The 25,229-nt window shown below is 48.2% G+C and overlaps 1 protein-coding gene across 1 annotated transcript in view; it reads right to left on the bottom strand.

The window, feature by feature from the left end:
- The window catches only part of PAPPA (pappalysin 1), a 267,860-nt gene that overhangs the window by 228,770 nt on the left and 13,861 nt on the right, over nt 1-25,229 (bottom strand). Inside the window, exon 2 of the mRNA XM_070795369.1 lies at nt 2,907-3,969. Coding sequence (XP_070651470.1) covers nt 2,907-3,969 — 1,063 coding nt within the window. The remainder of the gene's footprint in view (nt 1-2,906; nt 3,970-25,229) is intronic.

The raw sequence follows: 25,229 nt of genomic DNA, 5'->3' as shown, positions 1-25,229 counted from the left end.
TCTTTATTGTTTTTACCCACTGAGAGAGAGGGAGGGTGGGAGGCAGGCAACGCAGGAGCATACCTTGTGTATAAAACAAGTTCACCTCTTCATTAAAAATCATCGAGACAATGTCAATCTAATTTTCTATTACAGGTGTTGTCCTTCTTTCCTAGCTCCCTCTCTCCCTTTCTTTCCTCTTTCTTTCCTTTTTCATTCATTTCTTCCTCCCCCCCCCCCCCCCCGCCCCGTCCCTCCCTCTTTTTTTAAAATCATAAAGCAAGTGTTTTCTCTGCAAATTTCCACAGGTTTTTCTCTGCACACAGGAGAGCTGATTCAGCCAGAATGCTGTGCCCCTCCCCCTAGCTTCATCAGGAGGTGAAACATACCCGGTGGGGCTCCCTGGGGCACAGGACTTTCCAGCCAGCAAACACACAGGCCCTGGTGTGAGTGGTCACAGTGCTGGCAAATGGCTGCTCACGGGCATTCTGGACATGTGGTCCCATGACTTAGAAAAGAGGAGGCCGCTGGCACCTGCCAGCACTGTCTGCTGATGGTCAACTCTCTAGAACCTTGGGCCCCGCGGCCCCGGCACCCCAACCACAGAGGTCAGCTGCCCTTGGTCCTGCCCCAATCATACTCAGCAGTTTTCTCCCAAAGGCTTTACGAAAGCCACCTCGCCAGTCACTCCTGCTTTTTGACTCTGCCCCTTACTGCTCCTTGGATTTAAAAATACCTCCCTTCCATGGGAACTGTGGAGTCAACAGAGCAAGACTCAAATCTAAGCTCTCTATGCTTTAGCTGAGTGACTGGGGGTCAGTCCCTTCCTTCTTCTGAAGCCCGGATTTCCTTCCGCAAAGAAGGGACACAGGTGCTCACCTTCCTGGCACTGGAAAGGTGCTGAATAAACATTTGTTGCATGAATGAATGAATGGATAAACGGACAAATAGATGAGTGGCTTCCAGTATTCCTGGCTCTTTATCTATCCTCCCACACCCACTCTACCTGGGCATCCCAGGAACTCCTGGGGTCTGGCTCAGGAGAGCATACATCACATTCATCTCAGAAGTCCTGCATTTGTGATTTAGCCAGATGTCTTTCCTGACCTGGGACTTTGGTTGAGTCATTTCACTCTTTAAGGCCTTATCAGTTAAATACAAAATGCTAACCCTGTCCAGTCATTCTCATCAAAGGCCATCAAAGCCTAACTAGAGCAGAGATGAAAGTGCATGGTGACCTGGAAGGAACCTGCCACACACCAAGGCTTTTCCTACATGGGCTGCTCCCATCTCTGAGCCAAGGTGAGAGTCCAGGGGCCCGCCTGGACTCAGCCAGAAGGCTGAGCTGACGTGCTCTCTGGCTTGGGGCCAGGCATGACATTCTCTTGCCAGCATCGTCATTCCTCTGCACATAGGTATTTTGTCGGTGCATGGGAGGCCCTGGCTCTTGTGAGAGAGACATAAAGAGAAGAGTCAGCAGAAAACCTGCAGAGGTTGGCAAATGAGCCAACCAATCAAGCCATCAGCAAGGCCAGGGTCCTGTGAGCTGGAGAGAATGGAAAAGTTCAGCATGAATCTGGAAAGTCAGGAAAGTGGATGCAGACTGTCTCTCTGACTTAAAACTAGTCCCCCTGGGTCCCACATCAAATGGCGGTCACCTATGGTCCACCTCTGGGTGTTTTGGGGGGTTGCTGGTCAGAGTTGTAGTACCAGGCAGAGGCTAAGTCAGGCATTAGACAGAAAATCTGCCCTCCACCATTTCCACCCTCTTCTCAGCAATATGTGAAGCTCCTCTGCCTTGAGTATCCTCCTTCTACCTCAACTCAATCTACTCAATCTCTGATGTCCAAACCGTACCTAAGCTTTCCCTAAAATGTTCAGGCTGCAAGTCAGCTGTTCCTCTTTGACCTCCTACGCATGCTCCATGCTGCCTTTCATTGTTCAAGAAGCGGCAGATGCACATATCGAGAGGCAGTCACCTGCTAGCCCCTAGGAGAGACTTGCTTGGCCGGCCCTCATTTGATCCTCAAAGCAACTTCACAAAGTAGGTGCCACTGTCATTCCCATTGTACAGATGAGGACATCTGTAAGAGGTCACAAAGTAAGGGAAGAGCCCTGAACCCAGGATTCTTGCCTGGAAAATCCCATGGACAGAGAAGCCTGGCAGGCTACAGTCCACAGGGTCCCAAAGATTCAGACATGACATAGTGACAGAAAAAGTATGCAGTCTGTCTGACCCCAGCCCATCCCAGCTCCACCAGAACTGCCCAACAGACCCTTCTGCTAGCACAGAGGCAGTCATATGACTCTGTCTAGTACGGTACCACTAGCCCCAGGTGGCTACTGAATTCTGAAAACGTGGCTAGTGTGATGCAAGAACTGGATTTTAAACTGCATTTCATCTTCACTAATTTAAAAACAGTCACATGTGGCTAATGACCACTGCACTGGACGGCAGACTGTAGCTGTTAGTACTCAGCCCAGGTGGTCCAGTTCCAGACTCTGAGCCTTTTGAGAAGACAGGATCTTGAGAACTCCCTCTGAGCCCATAGGAGGCGATGCAGAAATATTTCGGTAATGGACTAACCTTGCGTATTTGTTTAGTCCCTAAGTTGTATCAGACTCCTTGCGACTCCATGGACTGCAGGCCACCAGGCTCCTCTGTCTGTGGGATTTCCCAGGCAAGAACACTGGAGTGGGTTGCCATTTCCTTCTCCAGGGGGTCTTCCTGACCCAGGGATCCAACCCGCCTCTCCTGCACTGGCAGGCAGATTCTTTATCACTGGGCCACCTAGGAAGCCCAACCCTGCATGCAGTCCTGTGATTACTTGGTCCAGTCTGCCTTGCGAATTGGGAAATTCCCGCAGCCCCATTGGGCGTTAGGAGCCACACCCATGGGTAAAAGGGGAGGAGCTCGACTCCCTTACCTGTGCAGATTGTCGGGCTCGAAGCAGGTCTTGGTGACGTCAGTGATATTGGGGTCACAGCACTCCCCGCCGTCGAAGTTGAAGCGCTCGTAGTTGCAGTCCATGTCACACACCCCGTTCTGCTGCTTCTTGGCGAAGGCGGGGTGGCGCAGGTGGCGGCAGTCCCCGCCGTCGTGGCCGGTCAGCGTGTGGTTACACTCGGGGTCGCAGTTCTCGTCGCCGATCTTGCTGATGTCGCAGTTGGCCAGGATGAGGCGGCGGCGCAAGGAGGAGTTGCTCACCTCCAGCACCTCGAGCTCCCAGGAGATGTTATAGTGCTTGAAGGCCTCGGCCAGCTGCTGGTGCTGGAAGTCGATCTGCTGCCGGCTCACGGTGGGGTTCTCCCGGCCGTCGTCGTGGAGGTTGACCACGCGGTAGCGCACCACCTTGGGCTGGCGGAGCCGCGGCAGCTGGTTGTAGTTGGCAATGACCTCGGGGCTGTCGCACAGCGTCTGCCCGCACAGCGGCGGCTCCAAGCTGGTGTCCAGCCGGAAGCCGTGGGCGCCGCTGACCTCCACGCGGGGGCTGCTGCCGTCCTTCATGGGGGACCAGGCTCGCTTCACATTGTCCCAGTTCTCCTGCAGGAGGAGCTGAGGTAGAGGGCCCTGGGGGCCGCGGGTCCCCATGTCCAGCAGGATCTCGCGTTGCGTCCTGGCCACCTTCCACAGGCTGAAGCGCTCCACGGAGCCCCGGTAGTTGTGGTTCAGGGTGCTGCCTCCCAGCATGAGGACTTTACACTTCTGGGTCAGGGGGCTGAAGATCCCGCCCACCTGCTCCCCGGAGGTGGCCACCTGGGCACCGTTCATGTAGAGCTTCATCAGCCGCCCGTCGTAGGTGGCAGCCAGGTATACCCACTGGCCTGGGAGGTAGCTGCGGTGGGCATTGATGGTGGTCACTTGCCGGGCCCGGTCTGTCTTCAAGGAGAAAAAGTAGCGTGGGTCTCTGTTGCCTTGGTCACTGACGGTGTGAATGCCCACGACCCATCCTCGGTCACGTGAGGCATAAGAACATTTGTCATAGAGCCCTATGTAGCCCCAAAAGAAAAAGATGAATAAATAAAGGGTGGAGGAAGGAGGGGAGAGTTCTTTCTTTCTGATAAAATTCCTATCAGGATGCCCAGAAGAGGAAGTCACAAACTGCGCTCAGTGGCCTTCTGGCGGTGACTGACTGAGCCTTTGGGACCACCCCGAGGGCAAGGTGAGGGCTGGAGGAATGGAGAACACGGATGAGGTAGCTTTGGGAGGTTCTGACCACAACTTTAACCCATGTGGTTTCACTTTGATTGGTTCTGAGAATGGGGCACACAAAAAATGACATTTGTTTGCAGAATACACACTTGAGCTAAAGAAAACAACAGTAATACTACTAATAATTAAAATCTGAAAATCTTTGATTTTGCAAAACCGTTGGATGGGGAAGAGGACTTTTTAATTAAAAGTGTATTTTAAGTGTAGAATGACATACATGGTGAGAGGGAGAGGTAAGAGAAGAATCAGAGAGAGAAAATGCTCAACAGAAGGTGCATTTCGACAGCTCTGACTATAGTCACCATAACGGGAGTGCATCAGCCACCAGCTCTCATCAGTGATCAGTGGTGGTGAATTGCCGGGAAAGTTGCCTGGAGAAGTGATGGTCATGGACTGCAAAGCTTCTATCGTAACAGTAGCCCTGACTAGCTCTGACATTCACCCCCAAGAAAGCCAGGCGTACTTACTATCTGAGCTGGAAAGGTTTTTAAACATCAACAATTCCAACTCCTTCACTCAAAAGTTAAGGGAGTTGAGACCCAGGAAATGGAAGGTATTTGTTAGGTTACATAGTCACTGACAAATTTCCTGAGACCCAGTTCAAACCTGCTTTTCTCTAACATTAATGCTAATATTTTAAAAAGTAAAAGTCATCCTCTTGGCATAAAAAGATGTTGGGGACTCCATCATTAAGTAAAACCAAGCCTCTGTCACAAGTGAGGCATTGTGTGAAGGTCTGCATATGCATTAATTCATTCAACCCATTTAGCACCCTCAAGGTGATGATATTAAGTTAACAAAGGAGGAAACAGGAATTGAAGGAGGTAAAGAGATGGATGGTTTAAGGTCAACTGGTTGGTAACTAGATCCTAGATCCATCAGACCCTAGGATCACTGTCCTAGGTACTAACTCTACCTCCCTCTCCCCCATCAGTGTCACCAGGGGTCCATCTGCATAAAAACACCTGCCTGGGTTGTCCCAAATTTCAGTTGAGTGTTTGGGGAAGTTCCAAGCTAGACATCTCTAGACTTAGCCTGGAAACCCCAGGAAGTCACTAAGTAGATTCTCTCTGGATCTAAGTCTCTTTACTCTCATCAACTCCTGTTCCCAGCTTTTATGGAATACACCCAGTGTCCTTGGCACAGGCAAGCAGTTGGATGGGGAAGAGGACTTTCTAACTAAGAATGTACTCTAAGTGTTCGATGATGTACGAGGCTAGGTGGGAGGAGAGAGCAGGGATAGGAGAACGAATAAAAGATGCTCATTTAGGAGGACAGCCCCTACTTTCAGCTGGAGAACTGCTGCGGTCACCATAACTTTGAGTGTACCTCTGCCATTAACACTCATCAAATGAGCACAGAGAGCTTCTAGCACAATCAGTAGAGAAGGCCCACACACTTTGTACTTCTTTGTGGGTACTGGGGCCTTCAATTTTGTGTAAATCTGTTAGCAGCTGACATGGATGGTAGTTTTGGCCAAGCTTCCAAGTCCACCTACATCTCCCCTATCACCATTCCCTGTTCTACCAACTTTCAAGTGATGGCCAGGGTCTCCTACAATATCAACCTGCTCTCAGGCCTTGCTGAAACACCAAGTATTGGTGGGTCTTGGTTCTCTCCCCGGCAAGGGAAGGGAATGCATGAGGTTTCCCTCATACGCCTGCTCCACGGGGGATTTTCTGTGATCCCAGGTTTCCCAATGGCTAAAACAGAAACCACCTCTCCCAGGAAGCTTTCCCTAATGGTCCTGTGAGGAATAATCACTCTCTCCTCTGAATTCTTTGTACTTGTAGGAAACTGGACATTTACTCTCTGGTTTTGGAGTCTCCCCTAGACACGACACTTTTTGAGAATGATGACTCTGTCTGGGTCATCTCTACCCTGTCCAGCATCTTGCACTATGGGGTGTACACAGCAGGCACTCAGCAAGTGTCCCACAAATGCACACATGGATGATTCTGAACAGAGTGGGAGAAGAGAAAAGGTGAAATAGAAGCAGAGGCACTAATCTATGACTCCCTGGGTAAAGGACAGAGAGAATCAGAAGACAGAGTGTGTTCTTGGCCGGATACAAAGAGCAGGGCCTTTGGAGTCAGGGTAATTCTGATGACAACAATTATTGGCCATACATCCGGGGCAAATCGCTTCACCTCTGTGGATCTCAATCCCCTCCTCTCTATCTCTCTTTACACATGTTGTCACGCTTAAAAGACATAGTGGCTATACCATCCTTGGCACACCATGGCTGTCCAGATGGGACTACATTGTTAAAATGCTAGAGGGTCTCAGAGTGATGTCAAGGATGCAAAGGGGGGAAGGATGAAAACAAAATGTAGCAACACCAGAGACAGTAGGCACCCTAAAGACCAGGTGGCTGATGTGTTAACAGCGGGTAGGATGAAGGCTCAAAGAGCACGAGTCCTCCTCAAATTTACTGGCAAACGCTACTCAGAAATCATAGCCCAACCCCCCTCCCCTTGGCTTTGCTACTGTCATGAGACTTGCATGGTAAAAGCTACCTCCCCACTGACCTCTCCAAGGCGAAAGCTCCGACTCCACATTTGGAATGAGCTCCCCTATGTCTTGCACTGATAGCTATGGGAAGTATGAGAGAACAGGCTTCTGGACTTCACCCCCTGCCCCTCTGACCTTGCCCCCCGTCCCCATCCCTGCCCTCCCCACATCCCACCTCTCTGCTCACCTTCTCTTCCGCTTCTGGCTAACAACCCCCCTACCTCACCCCGGAACAGAAAATTCTTCTAGTGAGAAAATTCACATCTGGAACAGGATTCTTTCTCTCTCTCTCTCTCTCTGCAGGTTTTTATTTGGCCGGGGGCTCTCAGGCCTGGCTTTCCTGTTGCCTTTGGAAGGTGGCTGGCTGGAGTAGCAAGGTAAAATGTGACCACATCTGAGAGTGCCCTCAGCTCAGGACCTTCCTGGGACTGGGGTACATGGGCTTCGGGCGCCTCTGTTTGCAGTTGAGAGAAAAGAGGGAATCAACAAGAACGGCTAGACTCTGCGACATGGAGCGGAGGACCAAGAGACAGCTTAGCCCCAGGAGGCAGAGAGGAAGGGCAAAGGGAGGGTTTCAGTGGAACCAAGAGGAAACACAGTAAGGAAATGAGAACCCTGAAGCAGTGGCTGCAGAAGTTCAGAGGGAAATATTTACCTGGGGTGTTAGTGGTGAAAGGAAATCACTGAATTTCAATACGGATGGGGGGATGGGGGTGGGTTGTAGTGGTGAATGGGATTTATTTCTGGGCAAAAATAAAGTAATCAACAGCAGCCACATTTCAGAGGGCTGGATGGGAGACACCGCTGTTTCACCAGCCTGGAACTGGAGAGCTGGGACCAGAGATCTGGGCTCTCGGTCTGCCGCATGACCTTGCCGGGGACAAGTCACCCTGCCTCTTTGGCTGCCAGGCCTTATTTCCCTTTTCTGAGAAAGGAGGAGTTGGGAGTAAACGATCTCCCTGCTACAGTTTAAGAGCTCTTTTGTTCCCTGTGAGAATGGTTCCTTGTAAGGAGGAGATACTTCAAAAATGTGCGTTGATTTGAATCGAATGCCTCACGTCATCGCCAATTCTTGTGTGCTTAGAGGACACGTCCTCTGTGTGTCTCCACACCAGACATGCAACAGTGTTCTCTGGAGGACGTGGGTGAATGCCAGTACCCCTCCACCCCATCCTTCCCCACGGTTCTCCAGGAAGATAGAGACAGAGTGAAAGAAACAGTAAGGCAGTCTGAACGTCGCACCATCTGGGCGGGACTAGAGGTTGATCCCGGGGGACACAGCCTCACGGAATGGCCACGGGCAATCCTGCACACCATCTAAGCTAATTAGCATAAGCCTGCCTCAGAGCTGTGAGCACGTGCGAGCAGGCAAGGAAAGTGCCAGAGCCCATTCATTCCCCAGCCAATGGCCGTCCGGGGCACCTGCACGGATGAGGAAGTAGAGGCCCAGGAAGGAGGCTGCCCTGGGTCTCATGGCCAGCATCAGACACTTGAACCCTAGTCTCTCTAATGTGTCCCTATCTGCTGGCAGCCAGATTTGCTGTGAAAGGGCTGCACAGCCCAGCAGAAGCTTGATGTTTATTTATTTTTATTGTATCTCTCTTTCTCTTTTTATTTTTTCTTGGTCTCAACTCACCCCAGAGATAGAGGGCATGCACAATGGGGGCAAGTTCGAATGCAGAAGGCTTTGCAGGGAGTTTCCCAAAACCTCTGCCCGGGTCACTCCGGGAGAGTTGTCTGGGCTTTGGGGCTAGGATCACTCTCAGGATCCCTGCACTGTCAACGCCCGGGGGCAGGGTGGTGGGACCACGCCACTCCAGCCCAGGTATAGACGGGTCTTCCTCCCACACAATCATCACACTCCTCCCTGTCCTAGACGTCTGTTTGGTAATTATGCATTCAGTGTCTGCTTCCTGACTATATCTCTCTCCGGTTCATTTCTAAACGCCCAACATCCAACACAGCATCTGGTACCTTGCAGGTGCTGCATAGAGTCTGTCATTAAAATTATAAAATAAAGGAAGGGAGGGAGCAAACCAGGGAGGCAAGAGAAGGGGCGCGGGGGGACACTTCTCTATCACTCTGCTCCTTGTAAAAGCACCATCATATTATTAATACAATCACATTGTTTAGAGCGTACTCAGCGCCATGTGCTTTATGGGACTTCTCTCACTTGGTCTTCACCACAAAACTACCAACGCAGCCCAGTTTGCAGAGAAAAACAGAAGCTCAGAAAGGTAGCAGCTTGTCCAAAGCAACACAGCTTAGACTCCATGTCCATAGGAGTCCCAGACCCAACTTCTTAATCACATCACTACACCAAGTGCCAAGTGCCACACACATTATCCTGGGCTATCTGAAGACATGCCCCACCCCCTGCAGAAACATCTTTGTAAGTTCAACAGCAGCAACACAAGCAAGTGGAACTGAACTGCAAAAAGGCTGCTTTCTGTGTCATTCCTCTGCCTGGGGCTCAAAAACTGGACTAAGAATCAGCGGTCCTTTATGACTAGCTTTTCGTCGGTTCTACCTGACTTGCCTCACTTTACTGGGACTAGAGACTTGCCCGGGCCTGGTTGTCTGTCTGGAGTCTGGGGTGCCTCCCTGCTTTGTCCTTCAGCATCTGAACCTCCACTACTAGCCCCCTTGCCTATGGGTTTCTGACTCAGCTTTGCTCCATTGCCCAGGTTCTATATTGCAGTGTTCTTCATCTTTCCTTCAACGTTGCTGTCCTGCTCTTGGCTGCCTCCCATCTTCCATTCCATCTGCCATGGGCTGAAACGTGTTCCCCTCAAAAAACTCCTAGGTGGAAGGCTAGCCCCTCATCCCTCAGAATGTGAATGTATCTAGAGAGAGATCTTTAAGGAGATAATTAAGCTACAGTGAGGTTATTGGGGTGGGCCCTAATCCAATAGAATGGTTGTGCTAAGAGGAAGAGATACAGATACAAGGGGAAGACACCATGAAGACGTGGGATGGAAAAGGTGCCCTATATGGGCCAACAGAGAAGGCAATGGCACCCATTGGAAAATCCCATGGACGGAGGAGCCTGGTGGGCTGCAGTCCATGGGGTCACTGAGGGTTGGATCCGACTGAGCGACTTCACTTTCACTTTTCACGTTCATGCATTGGAGGAGGAAATAGCAACACACTCCAGTGTTCTTGCCTGGAGAATCCCAAGGACCGGGGAGCCTGGTGGGCTGCCGTCTATGGGGTCGCATAGAGTTGGACACGACCGAAGCGACTTAGTAGCAGCAGCAGCAGCATACGGTCCAAGGGCAGAGGACTCGGAAAATCCAACCCTGCAGACACTTTGATCCCAGACTCCTAATCTCTAGGGCTGTGAGAAAATAGATCTCTGTTGTTCAAGACAGCAAGTCATGGTGCTGTGTTATGGTAACCCTAGCAAACTATAATACTGCCATTCAACAAGTTTTTTTTAAGCTCTCCCCCTGAAGTTTCTCTTAAATCATTTGCTGCTCTGTACTCAATTCAGTATCCTTCTTGGTTACAACACATTGTCTCAGCTTAACTCCTACTGTGGGCAGGGCAAGGAATACTGCAAGGATATAAAAATGGGTGGTGTGGTCGCCTCACAGGAAAAGCTCCTCCCAGGAAAGAGATGCTTCTTCGCTCCAGCTGGAGCCCCTGCTGTGTACTGAGCATGCACATAGCTGCTTCTGGGCCAAAATGTCTCCTATGACCCTCACAAGCAACCTTGTATAACAGGTGCTGTTTACAGATGAGAAAACTGAGACTCAGAGGGGTGAGGTCAACCTGCCCAAGGTCACACAGCACTAAGGGGGAGGAAGGAGTGGAATTCAAGACTCCTGATTTCAAGTTCAGTTCCCCTATAGATGAGCCAGACCTCCGCTAGGAGGACCTTGACATGCACTGGCATTCACATTGCATAAGACACTTTAAGCAGCCTAGCGCTGATGTAAAGTACACAGGAGGATGTGTGTCAACCAGACGCAAATTCCATGCCATTGCATACAAGGGACTTGAGCATCCCACAGCTTTTGGTAACTACGGTGGGTCTGGGAACAAATGCACTGGGAATACCAAGGCAGAACTGTAATGATAATAATAACGGGCAATGTAGTGGTCTCCTGGCTAAGCACAGACATCCCCTTCCATGCTCATAAGAACCCAGTGAAGTGGGCTTGACTGATCTTCCTTGACAGAGAAGGAACAGGTGCAGAGAAGCTAATTGGCTTCCCTCCAAGGATCTCAGCTAGAGAGTGGGAGAATCCCACTTGGGCTAACTCTAAAGCCAGAGCTGTCTTCTAGGATGCTCTCTTTCAGGGGGAAAAATCTCTTGGCCCACGGTCAAGGTTCTTATGCCCCAGCTCTGCCACTTTGCTGCTGTAGGTCAATGGGTGGGCAGTTCCCCCCAGCAAGGGCATCCTCAAATCCTCCCCTATGAAATAGGAGGGTTTTATCACACAGCCACAGAGGTCCCTTCCACCTGAGACCCTCTGTAACTCTGAGATCTCAGGTCTTTCAGACGTCCCTGCCTCAGTTCCTACTGAAGGGGATATAAGGTCATGGAGGAGTGGGGAGGAGGGAGAAGAAGGCCATTTCAGGCCCTCCAACTTCAGGATGTCCACTAGCTGTGGAACCTCAGCCAGGGGAATACGAGCAGAGGTGAGAGGATGTGGGGATGAAAGGGGGAATTTAGGTCAACAATCTGGTTTCTTTCAGGAGGCTAAAAAAAAATTAAAAGCTAAAAGTTGAAGCTGGTCCTTTTTTTTTGTTTGTTTTGTTTTCCGTTCCATGGTTTAATGGCTGATATCAAAGCCACAGAGAAATGCTTGAGAGAGCAATCCTATGGAAAGCTTTTATCTGTCTAGAGGAGGGTGATTAAAACAGACAGATTCGGGTTAAGTATACCCATGGCCCCTGCACTTGGTTCATTGGTGGGGGAGGACCACCAGGGTGACCCTGGAGGACTCAGCAGCACCAGGCAGGTGCCCGAGGGACTTCAGCATCCCCATTCTTCCAGGCCAGCGTACCTTGGCTCAAAGGACGGTGCTTAGGCTCAGTGGAAGGAGAAGGCTTGGAAGAAATCACACTTGGCTAGAGGCTTCTCCACACTCTGCTGAGTTCTGGTTGTCTCTCCCTCTGGGTGTGAGAGGCTGGGATATCAAGAGTGACCCTTTGGGGCAATTCACAAGGTCAAGATCAGCTCAGCATCTCCTATGTTCGTCCCATGGGTGGGGCTAGGTCTAGGTGGAGCAGTGTGACCCGCATCCATGGTGGTGCCTGTGTCTGCTCCCTGACTGTGGTCTTTTTCCCTGCTGGGAACCATCACCCGAAAAGTCCCTGATATTATCAGTCCGCTCACTTCTTCTTCTTCTTCTTCTTCTTTTTTTTTACACTAGCCTTGTGACCTTGGATGAGCTCATTCAACTCTCTGAGGCGGTTTTCCCATTTGTATTCCAGGGATTAAACAGTCTCATTCTGTATACTTCACAGGTCTTTTTTTTTTTTTTTTTGAGAGAGAGAGAGAAAGGAGATAAATGGATGCATATTTCCTTGTAAACTATTTAAGGCCATTTGGATGTAAGGCAAGGTGAACAAGAGTATGTCTAAGGGTTCCTAAAAATCCATTTTCTGTATTAATACACAGACTTACATAACACACTGGGGATGGCAAAGTGCTTTTAGGGGCTCAAGGCGCAGCCCTGTTTCCCTCTGGATTGTGACTCTCCAGGCTGCCTCCTTCACTCACATGAAAGCAAGCTCTGTGAATATAGCACGGTCAGAGTTCTAGAGACCAGCAAACACTCATTCAGGTGCTGGCTCTGCCGTGCATGAGCATGACACTTGGAAAGTCAGAGCATCTCTCTTGTAGAATTAGTCTTCTCATCTGTAAAATAGGGATGATGCGATCTACCTCTGCTGGTTGGAGGGGAAACTAATAAGACAATAAACGTATCCACGTATCCCGACTTGGCACATGGGCACAGGCGATGGTTGGATGGCATCACCTACTCGATGGACATGAGTTTGAGGAAGCTCCGGGAGTTGGTGATGGACCGGGAGGCCTGGCGTGCTGCAGTCCAAGGGGTAGCAAAGAGTCGGACATGACTGAGCAACTGAACTGAAGCATTTGTACTGTGGACTGATCTGTTGGAATCCCAGCTCTGCTGCATGTTAGCTTGTAGCCTTGGGCAAAATCCCTTCACCTCCCTGATAGTTTTCTCAACTGTAAACTGATAATAACAGTACTTAAGGCACAGTGACATTTTGAGGATTTAGTTAGAGAATACAAATACTCATCTGCATAGCACGTGATAAATGTCAGCTATGCTGTTTAATCAGTATTAATGATAAACGTCTGTGCCTTTTCCTCCAAATTGGGACCATTTCCCCCCTTCTGTGTAGTTAAACTTTATCCTTTCTGAGGCTGTTCTCTGAAAGAGAGAGACCTGTTCATCACTCTCTTTTTCACACGTTGTCATTGAAATTGGTTCATAAGGGCTTTAAAAAAGGAAGTGGGAGGGGGAGAGGGAGAAGACGATAAGGAAGAAAGAGAGGGAGGCAGGGTTGGAGGGGAAGAGGAGTCAGGATGAAGAGGAGGGGAAGAGGAGTCCGGATGAAGAGGAGGGGAAGAGGAGTCAGGATGAAGAGGAGGGGAAGAGGAGTCCGGATGAAGAGGAGTCAGGATGAAGAGGAGGGGAAGAGGAGTCAGGATGAAGAGGAGGGGAAGAGAGGAGTCAGGATGAAGAGGAGGGGAAGAGAGGAGTCAGGATGAAGAGGAGGGGAAGAGGAGTCCGGATGAAGAGGAGTCAGGATGAAGAGGAGGGGAAGAGGAGTCAGGATGAAGAGGAGTCAGGATGAAGAGGAGGGGAAGAGGAGTCAGGATGAAGAGGAGGGGAAGAGAGGAGTCCGGATGAAGAGGAGGGGAAGAGGAGTCAGGAGGAAGAGGAGGGGAAGAGAGGAGTCAGGATGAAGAGGAGGGGAAGAGGAGTCAGGATGAAGAGGAGGGGAAGAGAGGAGTCCGGATGAAGAGGAGGGGAAGAGAGGAGTCAGGATGAAGAGGAGAGGAAGAGAGGAGTCAGGATGAAGAGGAGGGGAAGAGGAGTCCGGATGAAGAGGAGTCAGGATGAAGAGGAGGGGAAGAGGAGTCAGGATGAAGAGGAGGGGAAGAGAGGAGTCCGGATGAAGAGGAGGGGAAGAGAGGAGTCAGGATGAAGAGGAGGGGAAGAGGAGTCAGGAGGAAGAGGAGGGGAAGAGGAGTCAGGAGGAAGAGGAGGGGAAGGGAGGAGGAGGAGGAGGAGCTACATGTTTTCCTTTGTTCACCCTTAGAAGTTGCCCCCCGTGGACGCGGGTGCTGACACTAGAGCTGCCCCACAGAAGAGCGCTGACCTTTGGTCTTTTTGATGAAGATCCACTAACTTCAGAGATAATCACATTGCGTCTCAGAAAACCCTCAAGCCAAAGCCCCCCGCCACCCACACTCTTCACAGAAGCCCCAAGCTCACCCTTCACATTCACAGAATCAGGCACAGTCAGGACTGGAGGCTCCCTCAACAATCATTCAACAACCTTTAACACCCAACCTCCTGTCTGAATCACCTGTACATCTCTACAAGTGACCGTGTATCTCCAGAATCAGACAACTTCTGAACCCCTGAAGAACAAGGCCTTTGCACCTTGGGGCATTTCTCGGTGCTCACCAGTACGCTCTGTCATGTCTGACTCATTTCAACCCCATGGATTGTAGCCCACCAGACCCCTTTGTCCATGGGATTTCCCAGGCAAGAATACTGGAGTGGATTCCCACTTCTTATTCCACCCAGGAAGAAGCATTAGCAAGCAGATGAGCAAGTGGATTCTTGACTACTAGCACCGCCTGGGAAGCCCAGTGCTCACGCAGAGTGAGCCAGAATCCTCCCCTTTCCTCTCCACACAGTGGTGCGGGATCTGGGCTGCAGGAACCCACAGAGTTATTCAGTGCGCTTTACCCAAGGGAGCCCTAGAGCTGTCTGAGGCTTTTCTCTGTGTTATCCTTGGCTCTTCTTTTGCCTAAATCAACATCCTCAAGTCCTTTCTGATTTATTAATCTGTCCATTCACCAGTTCCTTCAACACACAGTCACCAGGCATCCACTGTATCGGGCCCCGGCTGGACGTTCAAATATGAAGATACACCCTCTGCTGAGAGACCTGCTGATCCTTAACGCTAGTGCCAGTCCTTCTGTTAAGGCAACACAGATACAATAAGAGTTGATACTATGCAATTAGGAAGATCTATTATCCCCACGTCTGCCTCCTTCCATTATCCCTAGGATCTGACTTGTTCTAATGGCTCTCCAAGCCGCATGAACCTCCTGAGAAACAAACAGAGCCACCACTGATGGTGCGCCATGTACAAGACCAGACCTTTATGTGTATCATCTCACTGAATTACTATACCTACTCTACGGGATAAGTTCTCTTAGTCCCAGCTTATGGGTAAGGAAACTGAAGCTCAGAGTTGGACTGACTGGGCAAAAGTCAACAACAACACAAACAGGATTCGGTGCCAGCTCTCTGATTCCAAAGCCAGATGCTTAGCCAATGCCTTAAGTTTTCTATGGCTAAATATAAGCAGAAATTATTTTTTACTTAATACTTATTTTCTCATATACTCAACGTTTTACTGTTCCTTATGTTAATTACACAGTCTGTCAGTGATAACAAGACAAGAAGCATTCTTAAGACTCCTTGAAGTTTTAACGTGTACAAAGGACCTTAATTACTTCATTCACTTCTCCCAAGAACTCTCTAAGACATTATGTTCACAATTCACACAAATGGGGAAAATGAGGCTCTGAGAAGGTAAAGAGTATACATCTCTTTACATCTCTGCATTTAGAGCCTTAGGAGGCTGCTGAGGACCTAAGTACTCAATCAACATTTGTTGAACAGATGAATGAGCAAGTGAATGAATGAATGAATGAACAAATGAAATAAAAACCCAATACCTGTGAAGAGACTCAACTGGAGGATTCTGAGGTTTGGACTCATCTTTGTAGTACTGGAGTAAGAGTCCTGACTTGGAGGCAGGGCAGGCATCCTGGTGACAATGAGTAAGCCCCTCTGTCTCCAGGGCCTCAAATGTCTATCCATCGAGTAGGAGGTTGGCATTGGTGGGCACTAGGTTGATTGCGTAAAATACTGAGAAGAGCAACCAGAGGTCAGGAAAGACGCTTGCTGTGCGACTAAGCTGTGTGACCCGAGGCAAGTCGTGCTTTCTCTGGCCTCCTTTTCTCAACTCTGAAAGAAGATCGTGGCGAAATCGCTTCTGGGGCTTTTCTTCAAATGTAGGGAGATTTCTAAATTGGGAGTGATGAGACATGAACTTGTGTCCTGATTTGCCACTAAGGTACTATTGATCTGCTGCAAATTCCATCTGGGGTGGCATCATGACTTTCATGGACCCTGGAGGCTTTTTCTTTCTCCCTAAATATATATATTTTATGACTGCATTGGTATAAAGATGTAATAATCTTTATATATACATATGAAGGGTGTAAAGGGTATATATATATAAAGATTATATAAATCTTTATATTACATATTTAAATATATATAATGAAGGGTGGTTTCATTATCATATATGTATTATTATACTAGCTTTTTTCTTCTGATTAAAAAAAAATTAAGCCATTTTTATGGGCCTCTTAAAAGTGCTGTGGACCTCAGGCATTGTGTCAACTGCAGCTAATGGATGAGTCAGCCTTGGGTCCATCTCGAAGTAGACGGGTCTTCATCCACAGAATAGCATTGGAGGAGGCATTGAGTGCCTGCTGCCTGCCAATCCAGGGAGCTCGGAGGGATACAGTGGATTCCCACACGACGAGGCCAGTGATGTGACTTTCCTAACCGGCGGAGGCCCACAACAAGGTATGTGAAAACACACGCTAGACAGTGTGGGCTGCGTTCTGGACACAAAAGCTCCTCTGGGGCGAGCCTGCTGTCGCCTCACCCTGGCGCGCATAGCTAGGGGCGATCCTTTCGGGGAGTGAGAAGGCAACCAGAGACGAGAAAGGGATGTGGCCAGACAGGCAGATCCCTGCTTTGCTGGGCTGGGGCATCTGGAATCACTCCCCAAAGCGGGGGTCGGGGTGGGGGCAGTGGGACTGGATGTTTGTCGAGCACGCGCCGTGTGCCAGGCACCGTGCGTGGCTCCTTGAGAGGAGTAGCTCAGGTTCCCTTCACCATACCCCAGCACTGTTTCCTCCACTTACAGATGAGAGAACTGACGCTCGGGCAAGCCCAAGCCGGAGTAATTCGCTGGCAAATGACAGAGGTGCGGTTCAAACCCAAACAATCGGTCTCGAGGGCTCACGTTCCTAAGTTCTGAATTATGCTGGCCAGTCAGGGGAAAGCTGACCACATGAGGACAAAGGAGAGTTTTTAATTATAACTAAATAAAGCATAATAGAGTAAGTTCTAGTGGAGGTATAAGCCAAAGAGCTCAGCGGAGGGAACACTTGATTCAGACAAGAAGGCTCCGGGAAGTTTCCTTGGATGAATGACATAACTAAGCTTGAACGAGGAATTTGGTGGGAGAGGAGGGGTAGGGGGTGGGAGGCTGGGCAGACCAGCTTTCTAGCAGTCAAGAGCTGTGGTCACTGGAAGGCGACTCTGGAGATGGAGAAGACATCTGTTTTTGATGGCACTGAGGGAGCTCGTAGAGGGAAATGGCACAGCTAGATTGTGCAGGGTGGTGAACGCCAGGTGAAGAGATTTGAAGTTTATTCCATAGACAATAGGGACTCTTTGGTGGGTTTTCAGAAACAGAGTTCATCGGGGTAGGGATCATCAGCTAGGGATTTCATGATGCTATTACTGATAGAGTCACAGAGCTGAAAGAACCAGGGCTCCTTTCTCCGGACACCCTGTCCATTGCAATCCCGAGCCCTTCAGCCTTAAAGACTTATAATGAAAGGCATGGGATGTAAGCAAAAATTTTGAAAAGAGGGCTGATACACTTTTCAAATATGAGTTTTCTATTGTTTAAATATCCACTAAAAAATCATAAATTATGACTCAACTCAAAAGAACTCTTTAAAAGTCCAGATGGGTAAGTGGTATTTAATTGTTCACTAGGACTTCAGAATTTAAATTTTATTCCACTAGGTGGAGAATGATCTAGCTCAGCTTTGAGCTTGCTCTCTAGCTGACCTTGATCAAATATCATGTACCTTCTGGGGCTTGGTCCTCTCATTTACTGAACTAGGAGAGGGTGGGGAGTTGAATCTCTGAGTTGTTCCCTATCTGATCATCCATCACACACACTCTTGAGGTGCATGTTGTATCACCTGGGACTTCATACTCTGAGTACTTAGCCTGGGACCTGAAACAGATTAGAGCCAATGTATAATCACTGAATGTATGAAATGAACTGAGCTTTTAATTCAGGCGCCTGTGGAATCTTTAGTGGATTTTTAAACAGAAGGTTTGAAATAGGTGATCTTTTTTTTTTTTAAACAAAAAAGCATAAAAATAAGCAGATCAATAACACAGACAGGCTAGTGTTTCCTCTCTAGCTGTAAAAGGTGCTGAGGAACTCAAAGACTCTGGAGTAGAGAAAAGACTGAGGGGAGGAGGCCAAGGACCCTGCAAGGTCAAAGGGGAAACCAAATGTGAAAGAAGTAAATGCTAGAGAGGATGTGGAGAGAAGGGAACCTCCTCCACGGTTGGTGGGAATGTAAACTGGTGCAGCCACTATGGAGAACGGTGTGAAGTTTCCTTACAAAACTAAAAATAGAGCTGCCATATGACCCTGCGATCCCACTCCTGGGCAGATACCTGGAGGAAACCATAATCCAAAAAGATCCATGCGTCCAAATGTTGATTACAGCAATATTTACAATAGCCAGGGCATGGAAGCAACCTAAATGTCCATAATAGAGGAGTGGATAAAGATATGGTGTATGTATGTATATGTATATATATATATATATATATATACAGTGGAATACTATTCAGCCATAAAAGCAGCAAAACCGTGCCATCTCCAGAGATGTGGCTAGAACCTGCAGACTGTCAACCAGAGTGAACTAAGTCAGGAAGAGAAAAACAAATAGTATAACATCGCTTATAGGAGGAACCTAGAGAAATGTTACAGATGAACTTACTTGCAAAGCAGAAACAGAGACACAGATGTAGAGAATGAATTTATGGATACCAAGGGGGAGAGGGGAGTGGGATGAATTGGGAGACTGGAATTGACGTATAAACACTAACATGTATAACGTGAAAAGTAAAAGTGTTAGTCGCTCAGTCGTGTCCGACTCTTTGCGACCCTATTGACTGTAGCCCGCCAGGCTCCTCTGTCCATGGATCTCTCCAGGCAAGAATACTGGAGTGGGCTGCCATGCCCTCTTCCAGGGGATCTTCCTGACCCAGGGCCTACATATAACACAGATAACTGATGAGAACCGACTGCACAGCACAGGGAACTCTACTCAGTGCTCTGTGGTGACCTAAGTGGGAAGGCAATCTACTATTTAAAACAGAGGGGGTACATGTATAAGTGATTCACTTTGCTATACAGCAGAAGCCAACACAACATTGTAAAGCAACTATACTCCAATACATTAAAAAAATTTCAAAACCTGAAAAAGCATGGGGGTGGCAGTAGTGTTCTATGAACACCAGATAATTCTGTTTCATCAGACGAGTCCACGTAAGACAACAGTTCTCAACCAGTGAACATGTGGTAATGTTCCTATAGACATTTTTGATCAACGCAGCTAGGGAAGGGAGGCTGCTTCTGCTTCTTGTGGGCAGAGGCCAGGGATGCTGCTAAGCATCCTAGAGTGCCTGGGACAAACTCCCACAACAGAGAATCACCCTTTCCAATATCTCCACTGTGCTGAGGTTGAGGATCCCTGATATGAGGAACTAGGAAATGTTATGGTAGAAAATAATGCTTGCGGAGGAAGTTGAATGTGATGCTAAGGAATTCTAGCCTGACCTAGAGGGTTTGTAGTGGGATGTAGTGAACTCTGGGACTAATTCTATATAGTACTTGACCTTCGGGAAGTCACTTAACTTTCCCATACCCCTCAGCTCTCTCAATCTGGAATACTGGGGTTATAAGAGTATCTATTTCAGAGGGTCCTTGTGAAGATTAAAGAGTTAATACACGCAAAGTCCTCAGAACAGCGTCTGGCACTATTACGTGCTAAATATGTTAGCTATTATCCTTACCATGTGTAGGTAATAGGGAGCTACAGTAGACTCAAGTTTGAGAGAGTAACAAAAGAATCGCTTCGGCTGCTGCTAACACTAGAAAAATGATCTAGAGCTTCGTGATCACCGTGTGACTGTTACATCCACTCAATGAATAATCCTTCTTCAATCAGCTTCTGCTTCAGATGACACGGCAAGCGGGATGTGTGTGGGTCTGTGTCGCTGTTCTCTAGCCACTCCCTGTCGGGCTCTATTTTCCAGATATCCCAAGCCCACATCCAACTGCCTCTTCAGTCCAGGACCCTCACGGTTTTAATGAATAAGTGGAAGAAGACAGAGGAAGGCAGATGGAAAGATGGAAAGGCAGAAAGCCTTCCACGAAAGCGGCTGCCAGTGACACACACCGCTCACAGGGATTCCAAGGGCAGAGCTGGGGGCGTGTTCTAGAGGATTGTTCGAGCTTCTGATACTGTTCTCTAGGAGCCCTTGTTTGTAAACAGATATTCTGCTGATGCTGGGCTTTGTAAGGGCAGACAGAGTCTGGTGGGGGTGGGGGTGGGTAGCGGAGAGTGTTGAAGAAAAAGGCAGGTTGTGTCCGCGAGCCTTAGACCATGTGTTTGTTGTTGAGAATACAAAGACCTCACTGTATTAAATGAAAATGCTTGTTTTACAAGGCGAGTGGGAATATGATAGGTACATGTCGAAAATGCTTCAGAAACTGAAACAACTTCATGCCACGAGGGCTTCCTCCAACATCATGCATCCAGGCGCACACACGGATTGTGAAGTCTTGGGGGCAAAAGACAGTCCCAGAAGCTAAGTGACCATCAGCTCCCTTCTCTGCCCGCTCTATGCAGCCAGCCCTTTCCCCACCAGCCCTGCCTCAATTTCACAATCTCTACTGGGTTCCCACCACCTGCTGACCCAAGGTAGAAGCCGTTATTGATCTAAAATATTGGAGTTGATAAAGGGGCCTCCATTCATCTAGACCCGGATCCAGAGCACTGCTGGGAATACTTAAAACCATGTCACTAAGCAGGACAAGCACTTGAATTTTTTTTCAAAGTAGTTTTCAACTTCTGAAGTGAGATTTTCTAACTGTGCTCTAGTAGAAGTGAACGGTTCAGTGGAGGTTTCTCAGATTTTTATCAAGGACTCACAGTGGTGTGAGGACAAGAACTGGAATCTCCTAACTCTTGTCCTCGGAGAAGGCAATGGCAACCCACTCCAGTACTCTTGCCTGGAAAATCCCATGGATGGAGGAGCCTGGTGGGTTGCAGTCCATGGAGTCACTAGGAGTCGGACACGACTGAGCGACTTCACTTTCACTTTTCACTTTCATGCATTGGAGAAGGAAATGGCAACCCACTCCAGTGTTCTTGCCTGGAGAATCCCAGGGATGGGGGAGCCTGGTGGGCTGCCGTCTCTGGGATCGCACAGAGTCGGACACGACTGAATTGACTTAGCAGCAGCAGCAGCAACTCTTGTCCTAGCTCTAGCATGAGAAAAGTGAAAACAGTGAAAGTGTTAGTCACTCAGTTGTGTCTGACTCTTTTTGGCCCCATGGACTGTAGCCTGCCAGGCTCCTCTGTCCATGGAATTCTCCAGGCAAGAATGCTGGAGTGGGTAGACATTCCCTTCCCCTAGGGATGTTCCCAACCCAGAGATGGAACCCAGGTCTCCCACACTGCAGGCGGACGCTTTACTATGTGAGTCACCAGGGAAGCAGAGAGCCTGGTAAATAGGCTACATGGATGGAAGGATACATTGGTGAGGGCATGGACTGATGGAAGGGTGGAAAGATCAATGTATGGAGGAGGGATGAAGGGAGGGTGGGGGGGAGGGAAGGAGGGTAGGTGGGTGGATGTTGGGTGATGCCTGGATGGATGGAAGAGTAGATGGATATTTGGATTCACAGATTCCTGGGTAAAGTCCACAGTGAATAATTACGATAAGGACCACCTCAGGCCACTTTGGAAGTGAACTTGCCTAGTTTAAAACTCAGAGAAACTCAGAGAACAGAGTTTGAATAAACAAAGTTGTAGATTATATTTCTAAGGAATAAACGAACTTCTCCTCAGAGGGAAAAAAAGTCCCCAATTCTATTTACTCCAACAAGGGTACAGATGAAGGAAAGTGCAATTCCTCAGTCTGATATGACAACTCAGCATCAACATTCTCATTTTCACAGATCTCCTAGAGTGTTCAGATTTGAGAGCTGGGACCAGGCTTCAGGAAATGACCCCTTAGGTCTCCTTCTTTTAGGCATTTAAGTCATCATTTGGGGGCCATAGACCCCTTTTAGAAAGTGACGAAAACTTTCAACCCGCTCTCCAGAACAATGGGCACAGTCTCAAAGTTCTACAGAAAATGTCTTGAGGACAAGTGTCTTCAAGTCCTCCTGGAGCAAAATGCAAGGAACCCCTCTTCCCCCTATTGGTTTAAAATATTAGTGCTATTCAGATATTTTAGTTGGTACTGGTATTAGCAAGGAAACAAGTGGTAATGATATTCACCAAAATATTAAGTAATAACTAAACAATGAACTAAGCAATAACATCAATAGTGAATTCATACCACGACAGTGGTATAATCAACACTCTACTCTTGGTCTCGTATGATTCATTTTCCACATAGAGGTCAAACTGATCTTTGGAAAACAAACACCAGACCTTGTAACTTCCTTGGTTGAAACTCTGATAACTTTCTAGTTCATCTAGATCAAAATCCACATTCCACAACCTGGGCTACCTTTAGCTTCAGAAACATAGGTCTCGTAATGGCTTGACTATCTGCTTCTTCAACCTGCTAAATCTTCTTTGTCCTGCCTCAAGCTCTGTGCACTAGCTCTTCTGTCTCTTTCTTTTTCTCTCTGGAACTCTATTTGTCTTTTCATACAGCTTGTTCCTCCTCATCTGTCATTCAAGCTTCAGCTTGGCCACCTGCATCGATGTCCTTCTACTCTGGTCATTCTCCACAGCATCCATTTTCATTGCTTGTCACTGTATAAGCCCTTACAACTGATTCCCTATGTGTGGTCCTTCTCTCCTCACAAGAATACTAAGTCCACGAGGGCAGGGAACTGTTCTGTCTTTAAGCATTGCACCTCTAAGAGTATTGGGCACATACTACATTTTTATTGACTCTATGGAGATGCATAGAGGGTTTTGGGGAAGCTCTGGTGTGTGGTTTAACCTCTCCCATTCTTGGGACTTTAGATTTCCCAGCTATAAAAGGATAGTTTGGGTCCTACTCAACTATAGGAATCAATGATCTAAAATCTCTATGACCAAGTTCAAGTGAGCTGGGCTCAAATCCCAGAAAAATATGACTAGATAGAACAATGGTCAGGAGAACTGGACTCTTGTCCTTCTCTGTCTCTAAGTTGGAGCAGAACTTGGAATCTTTTCCCTGCCTCCTCTGGACATCAGATTCTCTCCACCTGTGAACTGAAGAGACCAGATCAGAAGTGCTGCAAATTTATGGCATTCATGCATCCAGAAGTCCATTCACGTATCTGCCAAACCCCAGCAATGTGCCAGCCCTGGGAAGGTGTGCTGAGATGGCAGGCATGCTTCTCGCCCTCACGCTGCATTCACATCCTCTGGGAGGTCTCCAGGGCACAGGGGAGGCTTGCAGAGCACATCCTCACCATTGCAGCTGGTTCTTTAGCAGCTCTCTCCAGGGACAGGATAGGAGAAACTGAGAGAAAGCCTGGGGGAGAACTGAAAGCCAACAGAATGATATACTGGCTCAACAGAAAGAAAGGAGGCTTAGTAACAGGGGAAAGGTGGCAGGAATATATACAGGGATTGGGTCAGCTCAGAGGAACCAGAGCCGTGTCGAATGGCTGTCATTCACAAACACGTTTGCTCTCATTGCCTGGCCCTTCTGAAGGCTCATCATCATTTCTCAAAGCACCTTTCCTTTCAGACGTCCTCTTTTCTCCCTTATGCGGAGCCATCTCCAATTCATTTCACAAAGTCGACTGAGCACCACCAGCATGGCTGGCGCTGTGTGACAGGTAGGAATAAAGCAGCGATAACGACAGAAATGGTCTCCGCTCAGATGGAGCCTGGAAACAAGTGGAGAAAGACAAGTACGAAGGCATCACAAGACCATGACAAACGCAGTATGGAGCTGTTGGGTTTGATTCGGGTGGTGATAGACTGAATCGTCGAATCATTTCCTAGTGTCATATTCCTAAAAGCTACTCTAGGTCAATGTCCTTAGCGGAGACATGAATCAAAGAGTGTTTACTGTTCTACTTTGACTTACAGTTCGACGCTTAAAACGTCATGCATGGTACACATCCTTATGCAGGGCAAGGCGCACATTCCACATGCACTCCACCTACTTCACGAATCCCCAGCCCTTCTAGGGGGAAGGAACCTTTTTCAGCCCCCCAAATCTCAGAGTACTTTCTAGCCCCCATAACAAACATAGATGTGCAACAACACAGTTTTTCTGCTTCTGAGCTTTTCCAGGACTCTATTAATTGCTTAGTTATAGCAGTTACCATGATGTCATGTAGCTGTTTACCAGTCTGCTTCCGCCACCAGGACTGGGAGTTCCCCAAGGGATGGAACTGTGCCCTGTTCTTTTTAATCTGCATCTCCTAGCTCGGTGTGTAAGACGCAAAGACGTAAAGGTTGCTCAGTAACCAAATAGATGGGTGGATAGATGGAAGGAAGGAAGAAAAGAAGGGAAGCTTACCTCTCTGAATAAACTGCCATTTCCCATTCAACTTTGCAGAATGTCTAGGACAGAGGTTTGGCATGTAAGAAATACTTAAGTTAATAAACAGCTGTATGACATTTCTAATAAGCTCACTAACGTGAACCCACAGATGTATCCATCATCTGACACTGTAAAGGAAAACAAAGTGTCTGGTGGAAAAAGCACTGATCTGGGAGTCACGAGATCCCAGTTCCAGTTTCAATTTTGCTACCAGTTTGTGCGCTTAACCTCACTCAACTCAGTTTAACAAGTTAACTTGCCTAGATCTCCGTTTCTTCATCTAAAAACTGAGCAGATTTTATAAAGCAGACTCTATTGTCTTGGGAAAGGGAAGAACAAGATATCATATTTGCTGCTAGCAGATCAGCTCTAATCAGCCCAGTGGGGTTTTTTGTAAAGGAGTAATCCTGTGAACTCACTACTGGCTCTACAGAGGCTTAATCAGCTTCAATGAGAGCACATCACAAACCAGCCTCGTTACTCCAGAGTCGTTCTTCTGCTCAGAACCCCTGGTTCTCACAGCATACCACCTACATCGGGCCCAAACTGGCTCTGAATGTATCAGGTCCCTCCTCAGATGGTGA

Source organism: Bos indicus, chromosome 8 (genome assembly GCF_029378745.1).
Source record: "Bos indicus isolate NIAB-ARS_2022 breed Sahiwal x Tharparkar chromosome 8, NIAB-ARS_B.indTharparkar_mat_pri_1.0, whole genome shotgun sequence".
In the NCBI taxonomy this organism is placed as follows: domain Eukaryota; kingdom Metazoa; phylum Chordata; class Mammalia; order Artiodactyla; family Bovidae; genus Bos; species Bos indicus.
The sequence above is the reverse complement of the archived record's forward strand: the minus strand, read 5'-3'. Positions and strand labels throughout refer to the sequence as shown.